At 42.7% G+C, this 23503-nt stretch overlaps 1 protein-coding gene across 3 annotated transcripts in view; it reads right to left on the reverse strand.

Annotated features, from left to right (window-relative positions):
• Nucleotides 1-482: 482 nt before the first annotated feature.
• Nucleotides 483-23503, reverse strand: part of LOC115178842 (uncharacterized) — a 31337-nt gene continuing 8316 nt past the window's right edge. For all 3 annotated transcript variants that reach the window (XM_029740203.1, XM_029740202.1, XM_029740201.1), the window contains exons 2-11: nt 20342-22195; nt 19845-20091; nt 13208-13307; nt 10736-10813; nt 8766-8870; nt 8028-8160; nt 7508-7622; nt 5521-5645; nt 782-862; nt 483-621 (exon numbers count right to left, since the gene is read on the reverse strand). In XM_029740203.1, coding sequence (XP_029596063.1) covers nt 530-621; nt 782-862; nt 5521-5645; nt 7508-7622; nt 8028-8160; nt 8766-8870; nt 10736-10813; nt 13208-13307; nt 19845-20091; nt 20342-22195 — 2930 coding nt within the window. In that variant the 3' untranslated portion in view covers nt 483-529. The remainder of the gene's footprint in view (nt 622-781; nt 863-5520; nt 5646-7507; nt 7623-8027; nt 8161-8765; nt 8871-10735; nt 10814-13207; nt 13308-19844; nt 20092-20341; nt 22196-23503) is intronic.

A 23503-nucleotide genomic window follows, 5' to 3' on the forward strand; every position in this document is an offset into this window, starting at 1 on the left:
ATCACTGAAGCTGGAGACTCATATCTCCCTCACTAACTTTAAGCATCAGCTGTCAGAGCAGCTCACAGATCATTGCACCTGTACATAGCCCATCCAACTACCTCATCCCCATATGTTTTATTTTTTTGCTCCTTTGCACCCTAGTATCTCTACTTGCACATTAATTTTCTGCACATCTATCACTCCAGTGTTTAATTGCTAAATTGTAATTACTTCGCCACTACGTCCTATTTATTGCCTTACCTCCCTAATCTTACCTAATTTGCACACACTGTATACAGATTCTTTCTATTGTGTTATTGACTGTATGTTTGTTTATTCCATGTGTAACTCTGTGTTGTTGTTTGTGTCGCACTGCTTTGCTTTATCTTGGCCAGGTTGCAGTTGTAAATGAGAACTTGTTCTCAATTGGCCTACCTGGTTAAATAAAGGTGAAATAAAAAATTTAAAAAAGTCTCTGGTCAGAAGTAGTGCACTATATGGAGAATAGGGTGCCATTTGGGATGCAAACCTAGATCTACAGTATAAACTACTGCTGGATCAGAGAGTGTAGGAAGTAGGCTGCAGCTATCGTCAACATCACCAGGTATCTCCCAGGCTCCAGCAGTTGTCCAGAACTTCCTGTTTAAATGAAAATTTAGATGAAAGATTGTATTACATTAATATGTCTACACAGTAAGGTTTATTTGTATGTTTCTGTTCAGTTATACACTATCACACCTACTGTATTGGGTGTGTGTGAGTGGATGGGTGCGTGTGTGTGGGTCAGTGGTGTACTTACTTGAGCAACCTTCTGTCTGCTTGAAGATGCCCATCTTCTCACTGTCTTTGACAGAGTTCATCTTGTCCATACTCACCTCCCCTGTAAGTCAACAGGGTATTGGTTATTAAACGTCACAGTAGTATGTAGCATTGTGAGTTGCCATAGTATTATTACAATGTTATTGCCACTTTATTCTCCCCTGTAATGTCTTCATCAGGCTTCCCTAAACTCAGAATATTGTGTAAAGATTGTTTTGGAGTCTGTGAAAGCTTGGATGGTATATCACGCATTCTCTACCAGAAAGTTGGTTGGCCCTCTTTGATGTCACGTAGGTTGATACATTGCTATGTTTTCATTTATGAAGCCCTTTTACAAAAAGTTCCACTGTTCCTAACATCATTTCTAAACTTCAGTCATAGTAGCAACCACACCCGGTCTCAGGGATGACTAACTCTGTAAATTCCTTTGCTCTACAGAGTTAGGTAAATCAGCTTTAGTTTTCTTGCACCTTATTTGTGGAACAATCTTCAAAATGGTGTTAAATGTGATGTTCTGGTGCCTCTAGGGACGTTCAAAAAGCGGATTGAGGACCTTATTACTGATGAATGTCTTTGTTTTTTATTACCGTGTTTTTCTTTATGCTTGCATTTTGTATTTATATTTTCATGTGTGGATTTTCTGTAATTTATTGTCTCAGTATGACTCCCTGATAAAATAAAGGTTCAATAAATACATCTACAGCCTAGTCTGAGTACCCAGATCAAGGAAAAACTATGTTTTTAGATGAGAAAAAAAAGTTTAGCATTCACAACTCTGAATGTCTTCATGAGGCAGTCCTAGACTGAGAACGTCCCACTGATGTGTTCTTCTGATGTCATAAAGGCCATCCTGTCTGTGCTATACTGTGGTACCACTTTTCCATACACTGCTCTCCTCTGTCCTACTGGGACAGACAACTTGGAGGGGGACACCGGTTGCATCCCAAAGGGCACCCTATTCCCAATTTAGTGCACTACTTTTGACCAGGGTACATAGTGCTTTGGTCAAAAGTAGTGCACTATAGAGAACAGCCAGACACTAAACTCCAGCATCAGGTTACCCAGCAGTTTTTCCAGGTTTTGTAAGGCTTTTGAATGGGCAGAATTATTCATTGTCTGGACAGACACAGAGGCCTAAGCAGCTAGCTATTTAGTGCACTACTTTTGACCAGGGCCATTAGGGTTTTGTTAAAAGTAGTGGACTATGTAGGGAATAGGGTGCCTTTGGAATGGAGCTATCTCTGAGTATCTCTCAGAGTGGGGCACAAGGGCTGAGAAAACAACAAAGCTTTATGGAGGGAAGAATCAACATCTAGCATAGCATCTACACAGACTCCCACAATTTGGCAGTTCATTGAAAACGACACAGAAAAACCCTGGTAATTGCTCTGTAGCATGAGGAGTTGTTTTTCTCCATCATACAAGGCTTAATCTGTGTCCTGCAAACCGTCTGTGAGCAGCCTGCCTCCTCATTCTTCAAAAAGGCATTCCTCCACCCACCAGCACCCACAGCTTGTGTTTCAGCACCTCCAGTCCCTCTCTACCTGACTGTTAGTTGTGACACTTTAATGACAAAGACAACTATATAAGTGGTGTAATGTTCAATTACTCAGACAACATAATTATAACGTTTCCGATGTAAACAATAGGTTTACACTCCAGGTGAATGCTTTTGCAACTACATGTCACTTTTTTAGTTTTTTTTTGTTAAAGTGTTGACTGTTTGTTTGTTGGTGGGAAAAGGGGGTACCAAGACAAGTCGCCCATGGGCATACACTACCCGTAGGTAACCCTTGTCTAAATACCCTAGTTAGAACTGGGCGGACCACCCACTGTATTTTTGGTTAGTTAGCTAGCTGTTCTTGAAGTAGGCTAGTCTAGTTTAGGGGTGTTTTGGATTAATGTTTCTTTGCTTGGGTCCAGCTCAGCCCCTTTTCTCACACCCCCATTACCGTGTGTTTAAAAATAAACCTGTTGTGTTTGACGGTAAATTTCAGTTGTCTGTGGTTTTTGTTCTCACTGTTTCTTTATCACTATTATAATTTGCATGAGTTATGTTACGGGTCTCGTTTCCATCCCCCCTAGACTGCAGGGCCAAAGGGATTCGTAACACACACACACAAACATACCTAAACACCTTCTTTGCCCGCTTTGAGGATAATATGGTGCCACAGATGCGGCCCGCTACCAAGGACTGTGGGCTCTCCTTTGTGTTAACCCTCACAAGGCTGCCAGCCCAGCCGGCATCCCTAGCCACGTCCTCAGAGCATGCGCAGACCAGCTGGCTCATGTGTTTACGGACATATTCAATCTCTCCCTATCCCAGTCTGCTGTCCCCGCATGCTTCAAGATGGCCACCATTGTACCTGTACCCAAGAAGGCAAGGTAACTGAACTAAATGACTATCGCTCCGTAGTACTCACTTCTGTCAAGAAGTGCTTTGAGAGACTAGTCAAGGATCATATCACCTCCACCTTACCTGTCACCCTAGACCCACTTCAATTTGCGTATCGCCCCAATAGGTCCACAGACGATGCAATCGCCATCCCACTGCACACTGCCCTATCCCATCTGGACAAGAGGAATACCTCTGTAAGAATGCTGTTCATTGACTACAGCTCAGCATTCAACATCATAGTACCCTCCAAGCTCATCATTAAGCTTGAGGCCCTGGGTCTCAACCACGCCCTGTGCAATTGGCTGCTGGACTTCCTGACGGGCCACTCCCAGGTGGTGAAGGACGTAAACATCTCCACTTCGCTGATCCTCAACATTGGGGCCCCACAAGGGTGCGTGCTCAGCCCCCTCCTGTACTCCCTGTTCACCCATGACTGCGTGGCCATGCACGCCTCCAACTCAATCATCAAGTTTGCAGACGGCACAACAGTAGTAGGCTTGATTACCAACAACGACGAGACAGCCTATAGGGAGGAGGTGCCGGCACTCGGAGTGTGGTGTCAGGAAAACAACCTCTCACCCAACGTCAACAAAACAAAGGAGATGATCTTGGACTTCAGGAGGCTGAAGAAATTTGGCTTGTCACCTAAAACCCTCACAAACTTTTACAGATGCACAATTGAGAGCATCATGTCGGGCTGTATCACTGCCTGGTACGGCAACTGCAACGCCCACAACCACCGCAGGGCTCTCCAGAGGGTGGTGCGGTCTGCACAACGCATCACCAGGGGCAAACTACATGCCCTCCAGGACACCTACAGCACCCAATGTCACAGGAAGGCCAAATAGATCATCAAGGACAACAACCACCTGAGCCACTGCCTGTTCACCCCGCTACCATCCAGAAGGCGAGGTCAGTACAGGTGCATAAAAAAATAGCTTCTATCTCAAGACCATCAGACTGTTAAACAGCCATCACTAACTCAGAAAGGCTGTTGCCTACATACAGACTTGAAATCATTGGCCACTTTAATAAATGGATCACTAGTCACTTTAATAATGCCACTTGAATAATGTTTACATATCTTGCATTACTCATCTCATATGTGTATATACTGTATTTTATACCATCTATTGCATCTTGCCTATGCCGCTCGGTCATTGCTCATCCATATATTTATATTTGTATATTCTATTCCATTACCTTACTTAGATTTGTGTGTATTAGGTAGTTGTTGTGGAATGTTAAGATTACTTGTTAGATATTGCTGCACTGTCGGAACTAGAAGCACAAGCATTTCTCTACACTCGCAATGACATCTGCTAACCATATGTATGTGACCAATAACATTTGATTTGATTTGACCTTTCCAATATAACGTTAGACTGGTGATAGACCTATGCTGTATTGTCACTGTTAGTATTTGACTTGAACTGACGTTTACCTTAAAATGAGTGACAACAATGTGCAGTAGTTGTCATTGTTACTTGAATTACTGTCATCTCTTCAACACCTCTGCAGTGAACCTGTCCTGAAACCACTTCTGAATATGGGTGACTAACTTCTCACTACTTTCAATGACTCACTGAGGAAGATACTTGATTGTTTTTCTGAAGTCGCTGTAGGCTCATAGACTATAAGCTCTATGGGATTTCCCTCACAAGTGCTTAAAGGTCCAATGCAGCCGTTTTATCTCAATATCAAATCATTTCTGGGTAACAATTAAGCACCTTGCTGTGATTTAAAATGGTCAAAAATAAACAAAAATAGCTTCTTAGGAAAGAGCAATTTCTCAAGCTAGAATTTTGTTAGGACTGTACGGGAGTGGTTTGAGTGGGGTGGGGAAAACTGAAAATGAGCTGTTATTGGCAGAGAGATTTGGAACTCTCTTTATTATTGGTCTATTAACTCATTTACCACCTGGTGATGTCACCAGGCAGGCTAAAGCGCCATCCCACTAAAACAGCCAAAAATTTCAGGCTGTCTTTCCAAACAGCTCTTACATTAAAAGAGCATTATCATAATTTTATTTGAACCTCATGGTGAGGAAAAATATATATTGTAAAACACAGGAATATCACTGAACCATAGACAAACAATATACTACCGTATGTCATCAGCTGTACCTGAGATAAGGAAGCTGATAATAGCATGGGCACAGACAAGAATTACCAATGTACTGTTTTAAATGTGTCTTAAGTGCCACTGCCTCTGTAATTTCGAGACATAAAATGTTTCTTATTTTTTCTTCTTTGATCAAAGAATATTGTGAATCACTGTGCTGTACCCATACACATACAGCACTCTATTATTGGCTGTACCTGAGACAAGGAAGCTGACTTTCTGGCATGGTCTGTCCACTGTGGCCAGAGGAGACCCTGGAAGGATGGTGACCCTGGACATGTTCACCTCTAGGACCTCTGCCACCCTATTGCGGAAGTCATATCTGGAGAGAAAAATGAACAATAGACAATTTGTATTATTGTTTTTATAATTTGTTTGGAAAATATACAATTTGACAACATACATACATATGGATATATATATATGGTACCATTCCACTGATTCCGCTCCAGTCATTATCACAATCCCGTTCTCCCCAATTAAGATGCAACCATCATCCTGCGATATATAGTGTATTCAGAAAGTATTCAGACCCCTTGACTTCTTTCACATTTTGTTATGTTACAGTCTTATTCTAAAATTGATTAAAATATTTTTTTCCTCATCAATCTAGACACAATACCCCATAATGACAAAGTCAAAACAGGTTTTTAGAAGTGTTTGCTAATTTATTAAAAATTGAAAACTGAAATACCTTATTTACATAAGTATTCAGACCCTTTGCTATGAAACTCAAAATTGAGCTCAGGTACATCCTGTTTCCATTTATCATCCTTGAGATGTTTCTACAACTTGATTGGAGTCCACCTGTGGTTAATTCAATTGACTGGACATGATTTGGAAAGGCACAGTCCTATCTATATAAGGTCCCAAAGTTGAAAGTGTATGTTAGAGCAAAAACCAAGCCATGAGGTCGAAGGAATTGTCCGTAGAGCTCTGAGACAGGATTGTGTCGAGGCACAGATCTGAGGAAGGGTACCAAACATTTTCTGCAGCATTGAAGGTCCCCAAGAACACAGTCGCCTCCATCATTCTTAAATGGAAGAAGTTTGGAACCACCAAGACTCTTCCTAGAGCTGGCTGCCTGACCAAACTGAGCAATTGGGGGAGAAGGGCCTTGGTCAGGGAGGTAACCAAGAAACCGATGGTCACTCTGACAGAGCTCCAGAGTTCGTCTGTGGAGATGGGAGAACCTTCCAGAAGGACAACCATCTCTGCAGCACTCTACCAATCAGGCCTTTACGGTAGAGTTGCCAGACGGAAGCCACTCCTCAGTAAAAGGCACATGACAACCCATCTCTGTGATATTGAGTTTACAAAACATTAAGAACAGTATGCTGGCCAATGTTGATTCCATTGTTTCCCACAGTTGTGTCAAGTTGGCTGGATGTCCTTTGGGTGGTGGACCATACTTGATACACACGAGAAACTGTTGAGTGTGAAAAACCCAGCAGCGTTGCAGTTCTTGACTCAAACCGATATGCCTGGCACCTACTATCATACCCTGTTCAAAGGCACTTAAATATGTTGTCTTGCCCATTCATCCTCTGAATGAAACACACAATCCATGTCTCAAATGTCTCAAGGCATAAAAATCCTTCTTTAACTGTCTCCTCCCCTTCATCTACACTGATTGAAGTGGATTTAACAAGTGACATCAATAAGGGATCATACTGTAGATTTCACCTGGATTCACCTGGTCAGTCTGTCATGGAAAGAGAAGGTGTTCCTAATGTTTTGTACACTCAGCGTATATGAATTCATGATGATGTACTGTAATCCCATAATTCAGGATTAGTGATGGTGTATTATCATGTAAAGCATTTGAGATATGGTTGGATTGTTTTCGTGGTTCGACTATTGGCACTGGGCCAAACCCTTTATGAAGATATGATCAATGAGTTTTGAGTTCTATGTAGAACCCTTTCCACAGAGCGAGATAATACTGGTGTTTCCTTGATGGTTGAAATATTCCCCATAAATTTAAGTGCCAGGTACTCAACTATTAAAAACAAGTAGTCTAATTACATTTAACACTCACTTCCTCATTCCCTCTCCAGTTCCACGGTTTAATACCCGATCAGTCTCACATATTGGCTCACAACACTAACGGCTGTAGGTCTTAGCTTGATGGGCTAACACAGTCTTGAGTTCACAGGCGGTTTAATACCCAATCACACCCACCTGCTGAAAGACATGACGTTGGGGAAGGTCTGCTCTGCCCAGGGGGATTCTGGAAGAATGACGGCACACGCGAAGACATCGCTGCCGCTCCTCAGGACCAGGGACCTGTGGACCACTACAACAACAACATCAACAACAGCACCAAAGTCAGAAATATACTTTTTATATTATCACCTAAATTACTTTGTTGTTTCACACATGACATATCCCCTAATGGTGAAGGTGGTTGACATTTTTCTCATGAAACTTGATTCTCTTAGGAAACAATGTGATGCAACAATTTTGGATTGCAGTTCGGTGAGTGTGCAATGACAATATATTAATATTATGTTTCATGTGCATCCTAAAGGAGTCTAGATTTCTGAACAGACAATGTGTCTGTTACCTGTGTACTCCCCTGACATTTGTATGCTGGTGTCTGAGTACAGCTGTCTGTATTCTGTCTGGTCCAGCTTACAGTGCTGTGTGTGTGTGTGTCTCTGTGTGTCTCTGTGTGTGTGCGTACATGCTTGTGTGTTACCTGTGTAGTCCCCAGCCAGTTGTATGCTGGTGTCGGTGTACAGCTGCCTGTGTGTCAGGCTGACTGTCCCCTGTCTGTTCGTCAGGTCTCCCACCTCACAACTCAGAGTGTTGTCACGGGAACAACTGGAGTTCTGAGAGAGAACAGAACAGAGCAGAGGACGGAACCAACCATAGAAATAGAATCACTAGAAGGGACGTCCCCATTCAAGTCAATAGGGCTGGGTCAGAGGTTCCATGACTGTTCTACTCATTCTAATTCTATTGAAACCAATTCCAACAAACACTTCCACTTCTGGTTATGAGAACAATGTGAAGTATATGGTTGTGGTGTAGTTGCAAGTTTTAATGTCACATGCATAAGTACAGTGAAATGCCTTTCTTGCAAACTCAAAACCCAACAACTGTGACATTGTCAAAGACAAAGATTCGATGGAATATCAAACACAGTTCCGTTGGATTCCATAAGACTTGTTGATCAAGTGGAACTTTAAAGTTGAAATAAAGCAGAGATCAGCGCTACACAGTGGACTACACAGTGGACTACACAGTGGACTACACAGTGGACTACACAGTGGACTACACAGTGGACTACACAGTGGGGGAAATTCTCCTATGATGGCTAGGTACTGGGCCCTTATTCATAAAGTGTCTCAGAGTAGGAATGCTGATCTATCCTAGACACTTCATGAAGAATGGCCATGATGTATTGTAAGTGAAAATGAGAGAATAAACTCACCCCAGCTTCCATGTTGAAGGGGTTAAACGTGTCCCCAACACTGGCACAGTGGTTGTCGTTCACCTCAGAGCCTTTACCAGTGATGATCCAGGAAACCTCTGTTACCTGGTTACAGTGGGGAAAACATAATATTTTCTCTGATGTTTTACCATTCTTTTTATATAGCTTCCCTTTTCTAATAGAACCTGTGATAAGATTATACGGTAGATAGACTCTAGTGACAGACATTAAAATGTTACAGAGCAGCTGATTTGTTTCTTACATTGTTTCTACGTCTGCATTGTGTTTCTACATCTGCATTGTGTTTCTACGTCTGCATTGTGGTTCTACATCTGCATTGTGCTTCTACGTCTGCATTGTGTTTCTACATCTGCATTGTGCTTCTACATCTGCATTGTGCTTCTACGTCTGCATTGTGCTTCTACATCTGCATTGTGCTTCTACATCTGCATTGTGCTTCTACGTCTGCATTGTGCTTCTACATCTGCATTGTGCTTCTACGTCTGCATTGTGCTTCTACGTCTGCATTGTGCTTCTACGTCTGCATTGTGCTTCTACGTCTGCATTGTGCTTCTACGTCTGCATTGTGCTTCTACGTCTGCATTGTGCTTCTACGTCTGCATTGTGCTTCTACATCTGCATTGTGCCTCTACGTCTGCATTGTGCCTCTACGTCTGCATTGTGATTCTACGTCTGCATTGTGCTTCTACATCTGTATTGTTTGTTCTACGTCTGCATTGTGTTTCTACGTCTGCATTGTGCTTCTACGTCTGCATTGTGCTTCTACGTCGGTATTGTGCTTCTACATCTGCATTGTGCGTCTACATCTGTATTGTGTTTCTACGTCTGCATTGTGGTTCTACATCTGCATTGTGCTTCTACATCTGTATTGTGTTTCTACGTCTGCATTGTGGTTCTACATCGGTATTGTGCATCTACATCTGCATTATGCTTCTACATCTGCATTGTGTTTCTACGTCTGCATTGTTTCTACGTCTGTATTGTGTGTTCTACGTCTGCATTGTGTGTTCTACGTCTGCATTGTTTCTACATCTGCATTGTGGTTCTACGTCTGCATTGTGTTTCTACATCTGCATTGTGTGTTCTACGTCTGCATTGTGTTTCTACGTCTGCATTGTGTTTCTACATCTGCATTGTGTTTCTACATCTGCATTGTGTTTCTACATCTGCATTGTGCTTCTACGTCTGCATTGTGTTTCTACATCTGCATTGTGTTTCTACATCTGCATTGTGCTTCTACGTCTGCATTGTGTTTCTACATCTGCATTGTGTGTTCTACGTCTGCATTGTGCTTCTACGTCTGCATTGTGCTTCTACATCTGCATTGTGTTTCTACGTCTGCATTGTGCTTCTACGTCTGCATTGTGTTTCTACATCTGCATTGTGTTTCTACATCTGCATTGTGTTTCTACATCTGCATTGTGTTTCTACATCTGCATTGTGTTTCTACATCTGCATTGTGTTTCTACATCTGTATTGTGTTTCTACATCTGCATTGTGTTTCTACATCTGCATTGTGTTTCTACATCTGTATTGTGTTTCTACATCTGTATTGTGTGTTCTACGTCTGCATTGTGTTTCTACATCTGCATTGTGCTTCTACATCTGTATTGTGTGTTCTACATCTGCATTGCTTGCTCTTTGGGTTTTAGGCTGGGTTTCTGTATAAACACTTTGTGACAACTGCTCATATAAAAACGGCTTTATAAATACATTTGATTGAATGCCTTTGATTTCTGGATGCCGAGATTGCACTGTAGGCTAGATAACAGCCACTATGTGACATAAGTTATTTGTTGCCACAAAAATAGTATATTTTTCCAGGCTCCCTTTTTCAATGGAACTTACCTGTGATAAGGTTAGAAATTAGATAACAATGAGAATGTGACAGTTTTTTTTGTTTCTATTAAAAGAGATTGAACAGATCCGAGAGGTCCATGCATGCTTACGTCTAGCACCTGTGATGACCGCACGTCCACCTCCAGAGTGATGTCACTGTAGCTGCCATCCAGAAAAGTCTGCTGGGACTGAAGACAGTAGAGGATACTGTTAGACTAGTTACTGAGTCAATGGGACTGAAGACAGTAGAGGATACTGTTAGACTAGTTACTGAGTCTGCTGGGACTGAAGACAGTAGAGAATACTGTTAGACTAGTTACTGAGTCAATGGGACTGAAGACAGTAGAGGATACTGTTAGACTAGTTACTGAGTCAATGGGACTGAAGACAGTAGAGGATACTGTTAGACTAGTTACTGAGTCAATGGGACTGAAGACAGTAGAGGATACTGTTAGACTAGTTACTGAGTCAATGGGACTGAAGACAGTAGAGGACACTGTTAGACTAGTTACTGAGTCAATGGGACTGAAGACAGTAGAGGATACTGTTAGACTAGTTACTGAGTCAATGGGACTGAAGACAGTAGTTTATGTGTCGGGGGGCTAGGGTCAGTCTGTTACATCTGGAGTATTCTCTTGTCTTATCCGGTGTCCTGTGTGAATGTAAATATGCTCTCTCTAATTCTCTCTTTCTCTCTTTCTTTCTTTCTCTCGGAGGACCTGAGCCCTAGGACCATGCCTCAGGACTACCTGGCATGATGACTCCTTGCTGTCCCCAGTCCACCTGGCCATGCTGCTGCTCCAGTTTCAACTGTTCTGCCTGCGGCTACGGAACCCTGACCTGTTCACCGGACGTGCTTGTTGCACCCTCGACAATTACTATGATTATTATTACTTGACCATGCTGGTCATTTACGAACATTTGAACATCTTGGCCATGTTCTGTTATAATATCCACCCGGCACAGCCAGAAGAGGACTGGCCACCCCTCATAGCCTGGTTCCTCTCTAGGTTTCTTCCTAGGTTTTTGGCCTTTCTCAGGAGTTTTTCCTAGGGAGTTTTTCCCAGCCACCGTGCTTCTTTCACATGCATTGCTTGCTGTTTGGGGTTTTAGGCTGGGTTTCTGTACAGCACTTTGAGATTTCAGCTGATGTACGAAGGGCTATATAAATAAATTTGATTTGATTTGATTTTGATTTTAGAGGATACTGTTAGACTAGCTACTGAGTCAATGGGACTGAAGACAGTAGAGGATACTGTTAGACTAGTTACTGAGTCAATGGGACTGAAGACAGTAGAGGATACTGTTAGACTAGTTACTGAGTCAATGGGACTGAAGACAGTAGAGGATACTGTTAGACTAGTTACTGAGTCAATGGGACTGAAGACAGTAGAGGATACTGTTAGACTAGTTACTGAGTCAATGGGACTGAAGACAGTAGAGGATACTGTTAGACTAGTTACTGAGTCAATGGGACTGAAGACAGTAGAGGATACTGTTAGACTAGTTACTGAGTCAATGGGACTGAAGACAATAGAGGATACTGTTAGACTAGTTACTGAGTCAATGGGACTGAAGACAGTAGAGGATACTGTTAGACTAGTTACTGAGTCAATGGGACTGAAGACAGTAGAGGATACTGTTAGACTAGTTACTGAGTCAATGTAATTTAACCAGGTGTTTTAAGGTTATGAAATCTTACGTCACTGGGAACATGAACACCTGCTGTCCTATCAGCAAAGCTATATTAGCACTTGTTTTATGAGCCGCTCATACCAGGTGTTCTAAACTGTCTGTAAAGAATACGCAAATCCTGCATCTGATAGACCATAATATTTGAAAGGATATTTGACAGGTTCTCTAAGCATCCTAAACAGTAATGGAGATACACTGTGGAGGACACAGGTCTGTATAGGAGCCTGACAAATACAGCTGTTCTCCTGAGTGCTTTAGACTGGGGGTTGCCGGGGGCTGCCTGGGGGTTGCCGGGGGGCTGGGGGCTGACTCTACAGGCCAATACTACATGGCTGTGTTTACACAGGGAGCCCAATTCTGATATTTTTTCCACAAATTGGTCTTTTGACCAATTTGATTGTTCAAAAGACCAATTAATGAAAAGAAAAACATCAGAAATGGGCTGCCTGTGTAAACACAGCCATAGACACACATAGACAAACACAAACACTCACAGATATACACACACAGATCCAGACACGCCCTACCGTCACACACAGGACTCTGCCACAGCCCTAATGAATTCACTGTCTGGCGCAGCAGAAAATACAGTGTCATGTTTTTGTGGCAGCTTTGTAATGATTCGCCAGCTTACTGTCCTGGGACGTATCATAAACGGAATAACATTCACCCCTGCAGATGCGTGTTGTTGTATTCCTCATGGTCTGAATTAGTCTAAATACGTTTCCCCTGTAGGCAATAATGAAGTCTTTTTTTGTTGTATATATTTGGCAATTAATGCTTTATTGGATTTTTTTCTGAAATAGCATTAGACCAGATTCAAACCACTGAAGTACTTTTGTGCCATCTGAATACTGTAGAGAGCAAAGGTGAGATCCAGGTCTTACCAGTGTGACTGTCCCTGTCACCGTGCTTTTGAAGACAGCCTTGGCAAACACCCAGTGTCCATCTGTTGCATTCTCAGCTAAGACGTCAGCACACCGCATCCTGGAATTCACAAACACAAAAAGACAAAATATGAACTCATTAAAGAAAACAATTATTGTGAACGACTCAAAAATGAAACATTTAGGGGATGCAAACATGATTCAGATGTGTTATAAACTGTTATGCCGATTCAGAAGACATACCCACTTTATAAGTCAACACCACAACAAGAGATGAGGATACAGTATTCCAGACATCCTACCCTATAAAGGCCCTACTTTACGTGTTTGGCTTCTTGTTGTGCCAAAGAAGCTTTGTTCAAGGTAATAATGTGAGCTGTCCCATGTCCTGTATGGTCAAGTGTAGCTCATTTGGTAGAGCATGATGCTTGCAATGCCAGGTTTGTGGGTTCAATTCCCACGGGGGATCAGTACTGTATGAAAATATATGCACACAGTACTGTAAATCACTCTGAATAAGTGCATCTGCTAAATGACTCAAATGTCTGTGTGAGTGTTGGGCCAGTAACCAAAAGGTTTCTGGATCGAATCCCTGAGCTGACAAGGTAAAAATCTGTTGTTCTGCCCCTGAACAAGGCAGTTAACCCACTGTTCCCTGGGAGGCCGTCATTGTAAATAAGAATCGGTTATTAACTGACTTGCCTAGTGAAATAAAGGTCACATTTAAAAAAAATAAAAGTGAATATAGCTATCTCCATTTTACATGAGTAAAGTGTTTGATTTGAGTCAGAAATTATTCTGCGTGAACTGACTGAGCTAAAGAGGAACGGAATGGTAATGTAAAACATTCAAAGTTTGTCAGAAGTTTCATTCATGAATGTCAAGGTATCACAAATGTGACCCAAAGAGGAACCAAGTCTACAGCAGTCTTGAATTAATCACACACCACCTGTTACAATCTTTCCCCTTGTGTATTTTTGGTTTGGCTGTTTATAGCACTCCTGGAGGGAACTGTGGCTATACAGACCCATGACAAAGGACACATTCCCCCTCTCTCTCTCGTTGGAGTGCATGCTGGGAGTGAGTCGTGAAGCAGGAGTGATTGTGAGAGCGACTGGAATTATCTTCACTCTATTGGGTTTTGGTGTGTATATATATATATATATATATGTTGATTAGTTTAGTTGTTTTAAGGGTATTTTGTCTAAATATCACTAAGCACGTATAGGGGTGGTGGGATCGTTGAGGTTGGTTTTCGCGAGGGCACAACCAGCGGGTGGGGCTGTTTGCAATGGCCACTCGCGGAAGTTTGGAATTTGAAAAACTTAGTCGGCGACATGGAGTAAAGATTCCTGCTGCGGCCGGGTGTTCAGTGGAAGAATGTAGCTTGGCAGTGGGTGCTATCATTGGGTATGATAGTATCAAATCAGCTTCAAGGATGAATAGCGCTGTAGTGATATTCTTAGATTCCATTGAAAAGGTGAATAAGATAGTTGAGAGTGGTGTTGTGTTGCGGGAGACACAGACACCGGTATTTCCGCTTATGAATCCGGCAAAGAAAGTTATACTTTCTAACGTGCCACCATTTGTTAGAGATGAAGTGTTGGAGCCAGAGTTATCTCGTCATGGTTATATTGTATCAACAATAAAGAAGGTTCTTTTTGGATGCAAATCTCCGTTGCTGAAACATGTCGTGTCTCATAGGAGACAAGTGCATATGATTTTAAAATTGGACACTGATGAACTGAATTTAGCATTCAGTTTTAAGATTGATGGATTTGATTATGTCTTCTACGCTTCTACTGAATCAATGAAATGCTTTGGCTGTGGAAGAGAGGGGCATTTGGTGCGTAATTGTCCCGAGAATGAGCACGCAGAGCCCGGTAGCAGCTCTAGTGCTGGTGCAGCTAACGCACCACCGTGAAGGGATGAACATGCCAAGGGTGCAGGGGAAGGGAGAAGGTGGGCAGATGTGGTAGGAAAAGTAGGAGAGGAAAGCATTGTGGATACGGGGTCAATTGTGGTAGATCAGAACAAAGAGGGAGGGGAAACAGTCGGTGAGATTGCGACTGCCGTCGCTGAGGTGGTGCTGGAAAATTAAATTGGAGGTCAAGAGGAGATTGAAATAATGGAAAAGGAAGCAGCTGTTTTCAAAGTACCGAGGAGTAAGAGGAAGAATGTAAGGGGTGGTGAAGGGTCTAATTCCAAGAGGAAGGTAGAGATTGATAAATCACTTGAAGATAAACAGGTTGTAGAGATGGTGGAGTTTTCTTCTGGGGAGGATAGCGAGAGTGAGTCATCTGACGCGTCACAACAAAATAGTGAGATAAATGGGGTACGTCAAGAAGGTACGTCAATTTCTGAAGTTGACAAAAGGGAAGAAATATATGCAGGATTATAATGTAACAGATTTTTTCCCTGATAGTGAATTGTTTATTGAATCAGTAAAGTTTCTGATGTAAACAATAACAGGGGGAGGGTTGACAAGCCCTGAAATTGCTAGACTCAAGAAAGTGGTCACGAGAGTGATAAGTGATGTAAATTCTAAAGAAAATGAAAGAGTTCAGTTGCAGCTTTAACTCTGTAAAGAGAAGTGGTTTCTGGGTCTTCCTCTGTATTTTTTTTTCTTCATCCATGAGCAGTTTTAAGATTTCTTCTTTAAACATAAATGGGGCAAGAGACGTTAAAAAAGAGCCATAGTGTATGAGTTAATTAGGGGAAAGGGAAGTGACAATTTTTCTACAAGAAACGCAGGAGTGGGGGGGGACAGTGGTGTGTAGTCATAAAAACTCAAAAAGTGGGGGTGTGGCCATCTTGTTCTCAAAAGGGTTTTTGCCTTTGTCATATGAGGTTGAAGAGGTAGTTGAGGGGAGGTTATTAAAAGTTAGAGTAAGGTATGAAAACATCACTATGTGTCTGATAAATGTATATGCCCAGTGGTGGCAGTTGAGAGGGTATGCTTTTTAGAGACATTATCAAATACGATTGAGAAATGTAACAATGAAGATTATTTATTTATTGCTGGGGATTTTAACTGCACAGTCAGTGATTTAGATAGAAATCACAAAGAACTTCATATAGCCTCAAGGACTTTTTAAAAACGTCTCATTGTAACAAATGAACTGTGTGACATTTGGCGGAGTCAACATGGAGGCACAAGGCAGTATACCTGGGTGCATGTGAGAGAGAACACCATCTCTATGGCCAGGTTAGATAGGTTTTATTGTTTTGAGCATCAATCTCAGGTCTGTAAATCAAGTGTGATAACCCCAGTGGGATTTTCTGATCATTGTTTAATAACAGAGGTGGTGTTCATTAACGATGTAAAACCTAAAAGCGCATACTGGCATTTTAACATAACTTTATTGAGTGATGCTCACTTCAGGAAATGTTTTAGTTTTTTCTGGGAGAGGTGGAGGTCTCAAAAGGCCAGTTTTGTATCCCTTCAACAGTGGTGGGATATAGGGAAAATCCAGATTCAACAATTCTGTAAGCAAGACATGAGGAATGTCACCAAGGATATCACCAGATCAATGAAAGCCCTAGAGACTGAAATAGTGGAACTCATGACGTTGGTTGAGACCACAGGAGATCGAGGCCACACTCAGGCTCTCAAGAGGAAAAAAAGCTGCATTGGCAGACCTGCTGGGTATCAGAGCACAGGGGGCATTGGTGAGAAGTAAGTTTCAGGGAATCTCTGAAATGGATGCCTCATCCAAATTTTTCTTTGGTTTAGAGAAAAAGAATGGACAAAGAAAAATGATTCATTGTCTCAAATCAGCTGTTGGACAAGAGCTCACTAGACCTAGTGAAATTAGAAAGAGGGCAGTAGAGTTCTATGCTGAGCTCTACAAGTGTGAGTACAAAGAGGATAAAACAGTGACACAGCAGTTCCTTGATGGGCTCCCACAGGTGGCTGCAGAAGCTCAGGGTGAGCTTGAGCAACCATTGTCTTTGCAGGAGTTATACACTGCATTAAAAGGCATGGAAAATGGAAGGGCACCAGGCATTGATGGGCTTCCCGCTGACTTTTTTAAGTCTTTTTGGGCTATGTTGGGAGAGGATTGGCTAGCAGTAGTTAATGATAGTTTAACCGGAGGGTTACTACCAATAAGCTGCAGAAGGGCTGTCCTCACCCTACTGCCCAAAAAGGGTGACCCTAGGGAGGTGAAGAACTGGAGGCCGGTGGCTTTATTGTGCACTGATTATAAGATCCTGTCAAAGGCTTTGTCCAACAGGTTGAGGGAGGTGATGGGTCAAATCATACATACGGACCAGTCCTACTGTGTTCCTGGCAGGCAGATAGGGATAACATTTCTCTGATTCGTGATTTTTTGGACGTCTCTAGGGCTATTGGGTTGGATGCTGGTCTAATTTCAATTGATCAGGAAAAGGCATTTGACCGAGTTGAACATCAATATTTATGGCACACTTTTGAGGCGTATGGGTTCAGCTCTGGTTTTATTGCCATGATAGAGGTGATATATGGTGACATTGAAAGTGTATTGAAAGTTAACGGTGGTTTGAGTGCTCCTTTTAAAGTGTGTAGAGGTATTAGGCAGGGATGTTCTTTGTCGGGAATGTTATATGCCATTGCTATAGAGCCACTACTAAATAGCATTAGAAGTCGCATTGAAGGGGTGTACCTTTCAAGGGATATTCCTCCTATTCGTCTCTCAGCCTATGCTGATGATGTAGTTGTTTTAGTGAAAAATCAAGCGGAGGTGGATAGTTTGAGTCTAATGGTTGATCGTTTTATTGGAATATCCTCTGCAAAGGTAAATTGGGAAAAGAGTTGTGCTTTACAGATTGGAGAATGGTCTGGAGGGATCATGGCTTTGCCAGAGGGGCTGGAATGGTGTAAGGGAGGTTTTAAGTATCTTGGAGTGTACCTAGGAGATGAGGGGACTATGGAAAAAAATTGGATTGGGGTGATTGAAATGGTGGAAGGGAGGATGAGGAGATGGCGTTGGTTGCTATCTCGTATGTCATATAGGGGGCGCACTATTATAGTTAACAATGTGATTGCCTCTGCACTGTGGCATCGGTTGTCAGTTTTAGAACCACCATCTGGCCTTCTGGCTAAGATACAGGCAATAATTGTGGATTTCTTTTGGGATAAATATCACTTGGTTCCACAAAGTGTTTTGTATTTGTCAAAAGAGGAGGGGGGACAAGGTCTTGTACATCTTGCTAGTAGGGCTGCTGCTTTCCGGTTTCAGTTTATTCAAAGGTTGCTTTATGGACCGGAAAATGTGGTTTGGAGAGGGGTGGCAGGTCTTGTATTACAGCAGGTTGGAGGATTAGGTTTAAAGAAAGCTTTATTTTTGGTTGAGAGTAGCCAGATTTCCAGGGAGGGAATACCTCCGTTTTACAGAGGCCTTCTTAGGGTGTGGAGCATAATGAAGGTGTCCAGACGAACTTCAGCGGAGTCAGTGCATTGGCTGTTGGAGGAACCTCTGGTGTATGGGGCAAGACTGGATTGTACAACTGCAACTGTTCCACATTTTTCCAAGATTCTGGTGAAGGGCAAAATCATTACCTTAAAACAGTTAATGGCCATGGCTGGGCCCACATTAATGGATGGAAGACGGGTGGCTGAACATTTGGGGGTGAGGTCGGAAAGGATTGTCGGACAACTGCTGGGAAGCTGCAGGAAGGCTCTGTCAGCAGAAGAGTGGGGTATGCTTCATAGCCACAAGAAGGTACAAGATGAAGACGTCTCATTTCCAAGACTAGGGATTACACCAAATATCCCAGAGTCAGAAAGAAAGGCGTTATTACTGGATTTGAGAGGGTTGGAAGAGGTGGGTTTGGATGAGGTGAATGGGAAAGACTTATATAGGGGGTGTGTCAAGGTGTTGAATAAAGATAAATTGAAAAATAGAAAAGACAAATTGGGCATTGATGACAAGGTAAAGCCAGCATGGAGAGCACTGTACAAGCCACCGTTACAAAAGGGTACTGGTGATATGCAATGGAGGGTTTTGCATGGCATCATTGCAGTTAATGCTTTTGTATCTGTTATTAACTCAGATGTTGGAGATGGATGTCCTTTTTGTAATATAAGAGAAACCATTTTTCACTGTTTTATGGAGTGTGAGAGGATAAAACCTCTCTTGGAAATGCTGAAGTCTTTGTTTAAAGCTGTAGGGGAGATTTTCAATAACACTGTTTTTATTTTGGGGTTTCAATATAGTAAGCAACAGAAAAGAAAATGTCAACTGTTCAATTTTATTTTGGGACAAGCTAAGATGTCCATTTTTCTGAGTAGGAAACATAAGATAGAAACGGGATATGGGCAGGATGTAAGATGTGTTTTTAAAGGATTAGTGAAAGTAAGAATAAAAGTGGATTTTGAGTTCTTCTCAGCTGTAAAAGATCTCCCATTGTTTGAGGAGAAGTGGGCATACGAAGGAGCACTTTGTTTTGTAGAGGGGAAATTATTTTTTGTTGATGAAATAAGTTGAATGTATATGTTCTTTTGTATTTTTATTTTTTAGGAATTACATTGGTTGTTTCATTTCTGAAAAGGCAGTGTGTCATAATTTATGTTAACACTTGAGTATAAAATAAAGGTTTTATAGAAACTCAAAACTCTCTCTCTCTCACACACACACAAAATCCCCACACTCACCTGGATCCGTTAGTGTAGTGAACCACCAATGACCTCCCCACTATACTGTTCGGCCCTGTCATCGGCATATTCCCGTCCAAATACTGAGTCTGTGTCTGGTTCTGATCCGTCAGCATCCCGAACTTCCCGCTGATGTCCCCAGTCTCATATTCATCCACAGTCCCTGACCCCGGAGCAGGAGAAGTAGACACATTCCAGGAGAAGGGGTTAAAGTGGTCCATGACGTTGTTGTCCGAGCAGGGCTCTCCTGTAATATTAATAATAATATGTTCTATTTGATAAACGCCTTTCACAAAATGAGGGAAAAGGATTGATACTTTGTGTTTTAAAAAAATTAAGATTTGATCAAGTAATCTGTTCATATTACAAAACAGTTACAACTTTCAAATGAATTAACAGATATACACACAAAGGCTGAACAAACACTCAGAACACTAGAGGACTTTCACAACACTCAAGGACATCTGGCTCCCATTATAAAGAACATGAAATAGTACCTGTGGTACTGATAGGCAGCATGTGGACGTGGTAGCCCCCAGCCCTGGAGCTGAGTCCAGCCAGGGAGACGTCCATCATGGTTGGGCCCTGAGGGAAAGCCTGGGAGAACCGGATCTGGCCCCTGGAGGCCCCTGGTCCATGCCAGGGGCCCAAGACCGCCGCAGGCATTCGGACCTCAGTGAGGTTAGCACAAGCTATCCTGGGGGCGGCGCCCTCCGCACTGTGAATCACCACCGATCGACCAATCATGGAGCCCGACCTGGCGGGAAGTGACAACCAGGAAGTGGTATCCGTGAAGAAGTGTTTGGCCGACGCCTGACCCACTCGGGTCCCCAGTTCGAGGGTGCTGTGCTTTTTGGAGAGGTCCCCCACCTCACAGGAAAAGGGGCTGGAGGGGCCGCAGTGGAGGGCGTAGCTCAAATCCTTTGTGTCCACGTTGAAGGGGTTCCAGTGGTCCCCCGTGGTCCCACACCTCCCCTTGTCCGCGTCTGTCTCCGAGCTGATAGGATACATGTGGATGTGCCAGTGGTGGTTACGCGTAGCGGTCTCGGAGGGTCTCCCATAGGACAGATCCATGAAGACTGTGACATCAGACAACGGGTTGCTCTTGAGTTGGACGAACTGGACCATACCCACCACAGGGTGACGGAATGTAGCCCTGGCTACATGCACCTCTCCTGGGTAGCCTATGTAGGCGCACAGGAACCTAGTTCCATCCGGACGGTGGATTACCACAGACCGACCCACTATGCTGTTCTGTCCGAACAGAGGGAGGTTGAAGTCTGTGAAAACTGCATCCATCACAGCTTTACCCTCTAGTGACCCATGCCTGGCGCTGAGGTCCCCTACTTCATACCGGTCATGGGTCGACCCAGGTCCAGAGGGGTAGGTGGGATCTTTAGTGTCCATCCCGAACGGGTTCCAATGGCCTCCAACGTTGTCGTTGGAGCAGGTCGTCTGCGGAGGTGACCTCATAGGAGATGTGGGGAAATGGTGGATGTGATAGGGTCCGACCCGGCTCCCCAGATTGGTCAGATTCACTCTCATTTTTGTGACTTCGAACGGCGAGTCCTGCCTGAAGAGGAAGTAACCCTTGACCCCTCTCATGTTCACCAGGGCGCTCACCTCCTTCCTGTCCATTGTTCTGATCTCGGCACACATATAACTCGAAGACCCCAGTTTGAGGAGAGCGAAGCGGGTGTTGGAGCTGAAGCTAGCGAGGTCCAAACGAGACTTGACGGGTGTAAGAGGGCTGCCTACTTTCAGTTCCCCAAGCTGGGTGAGAGATGAAGGTTCCAGACTATCCAGAAGAGCCTTACAGTCTCTAGCAGAACTCTGCGACGTCAAAATGGTGATGTTGGTTGCCGTAGCACCGACCTGACCAATCGTTGCCAAGTTTGTGAGTACCCTGGCGTGGGTCTGTCTGACGTTCTGCCTGATGTAAATGTCACCGGCGACCGAGCTGAAGAACCTGGCCTGCCACGTCTGAACTGTGGTTTGACCGCTTATGACTGTACAAGCTTTGGTGCCGTTGCACGTCTCCAAGGTCAACGAAAGGTCATCCAGATTTGACCTCTGCTTAAATAGACTGGACATATTAACAGTGGTGTTGGATGAGAATGGATCAATGGTGAACGTGAAGATGCTCGCTCCTACGTTGGCTTCAAGGCAAGGCTGAGCAAAATGGCCGAACATCACAGGGAACACACTCAGGGTGAAGTTGAGCGACGAATCACAGGTTCCGGTACCAGTGACGTTTACGGTCGCCGTCTGATTAGTGGAGTCAAACCGCACCCATCCCGTGACTCCCCCCATGTTTAGGTTGGCCTGAAACTGGGTGCAGGAACTGGAACCTGAAAAACACAGCCAAACAGACAGAGAGACATACAGACAGACAAACGTGGAAGTAAATAAGTGCACAAGGAAGTACGTCCTTATTGTGTTACATCTGAATTGTTTTGGAGTGTTCACATGCTTTGCCATTATGGACGTAATAACTGACAGGTTTAGTAATTGATATTGATCTTTCTCATTTCTCAAGGAAGTTCTTAAAGGTCCAATGCAGCCGTTTTTATCTAAATATCATTTCTGGGTAACAAATAAGTACCTTACTGTGATCGTTCTCAATTAAAATGGTTGAAAATAAACCAAAATAGCTTCTTGATAAAGGGCAATTTCTCAAGCAAGAATTTTGCTAGGACTGTCTTGGAGTGGTCTGAGTTGGGAGAAGAAAACTGAAAACTAGCTGTTATTGGCAGAGACGTTTGGAACTCTCTTTCTTATTGGTCTATTAACTAATTACCAGGCAGGCCAAAGCTCCATCCCACCAAAACAGGCTGAAATTTCTGACGGTCTTTTCAAACAGCTCTTACACTAAAAGGTCATTATTATAATCTTCACAATTTCACAGTATTATTTCAACCACTATGGGGGCCATAGTGTGGAAATATATATAAAACACAGGAATTCATGTTTTTGACTTCACTAGGCCTTTTAGGATAATCTTAAAGTGGTTTATTATATTTAAGCTTAAGTATTGACAACTATACAGTAGCAGTGGTTAAACGAACATATTTTCCAAGGCATGTAGAAAGAGTTTCCCCACTATTACAGTAACTTCCTCATCACTGTAATGTCAATAGCTAGTATAGTTCATCATCACTGTAATGTCAATAGCTAGTATAGTTCATCATCACTGTAGTGTCAATAGCTAGTATATTTTCATCATTACTGTAATGTCAATAGCTAGTATATTTAATCATCACAGTAATGTCAATAGCTAGTATATTTCATCATCACTGTAATGTCAAGAGCTAGTATATTTCATTATCACTGCAATGTCAATAGTGGTGGAACAAGTAACCAAATGTCATACTTGAGTAAAAGTTAAGATACCTTAATAGAAAATGACTCAAGTAAAAGTCACCCAGTAAAATCCTACTTGAGTAAACATCTAAAAGTATTTGGTTCTAAATATACTTAAGTATCAAAAGTACATGTAATTGCTAAAATATACTTAAGTATCAAAAGTATAAATCATTTCAAATTCCTTATAACCAAACCAGGCGGCACCATTTTCTTTTTTTTTTTTTTTACGGAAAGCCAGGGGCACAATTCAACACTCAGAAATAATTTACAAACAAAGCATGTGTGTTTAGTGA

This window comes from Salmo trutta, chromosome 38 (genome assembly GCF_901001165.1).
Source record: "Salmo trutta chromosome 38, fSalTru1.1, whole genome shotgun sequence".
Classification (NCBI taxonomy): Eukaryota; Metazoa; Chordata; class Actinopteri; order Salmoniformes; family Salmonidae; genus Salmo; species Salmo trutta.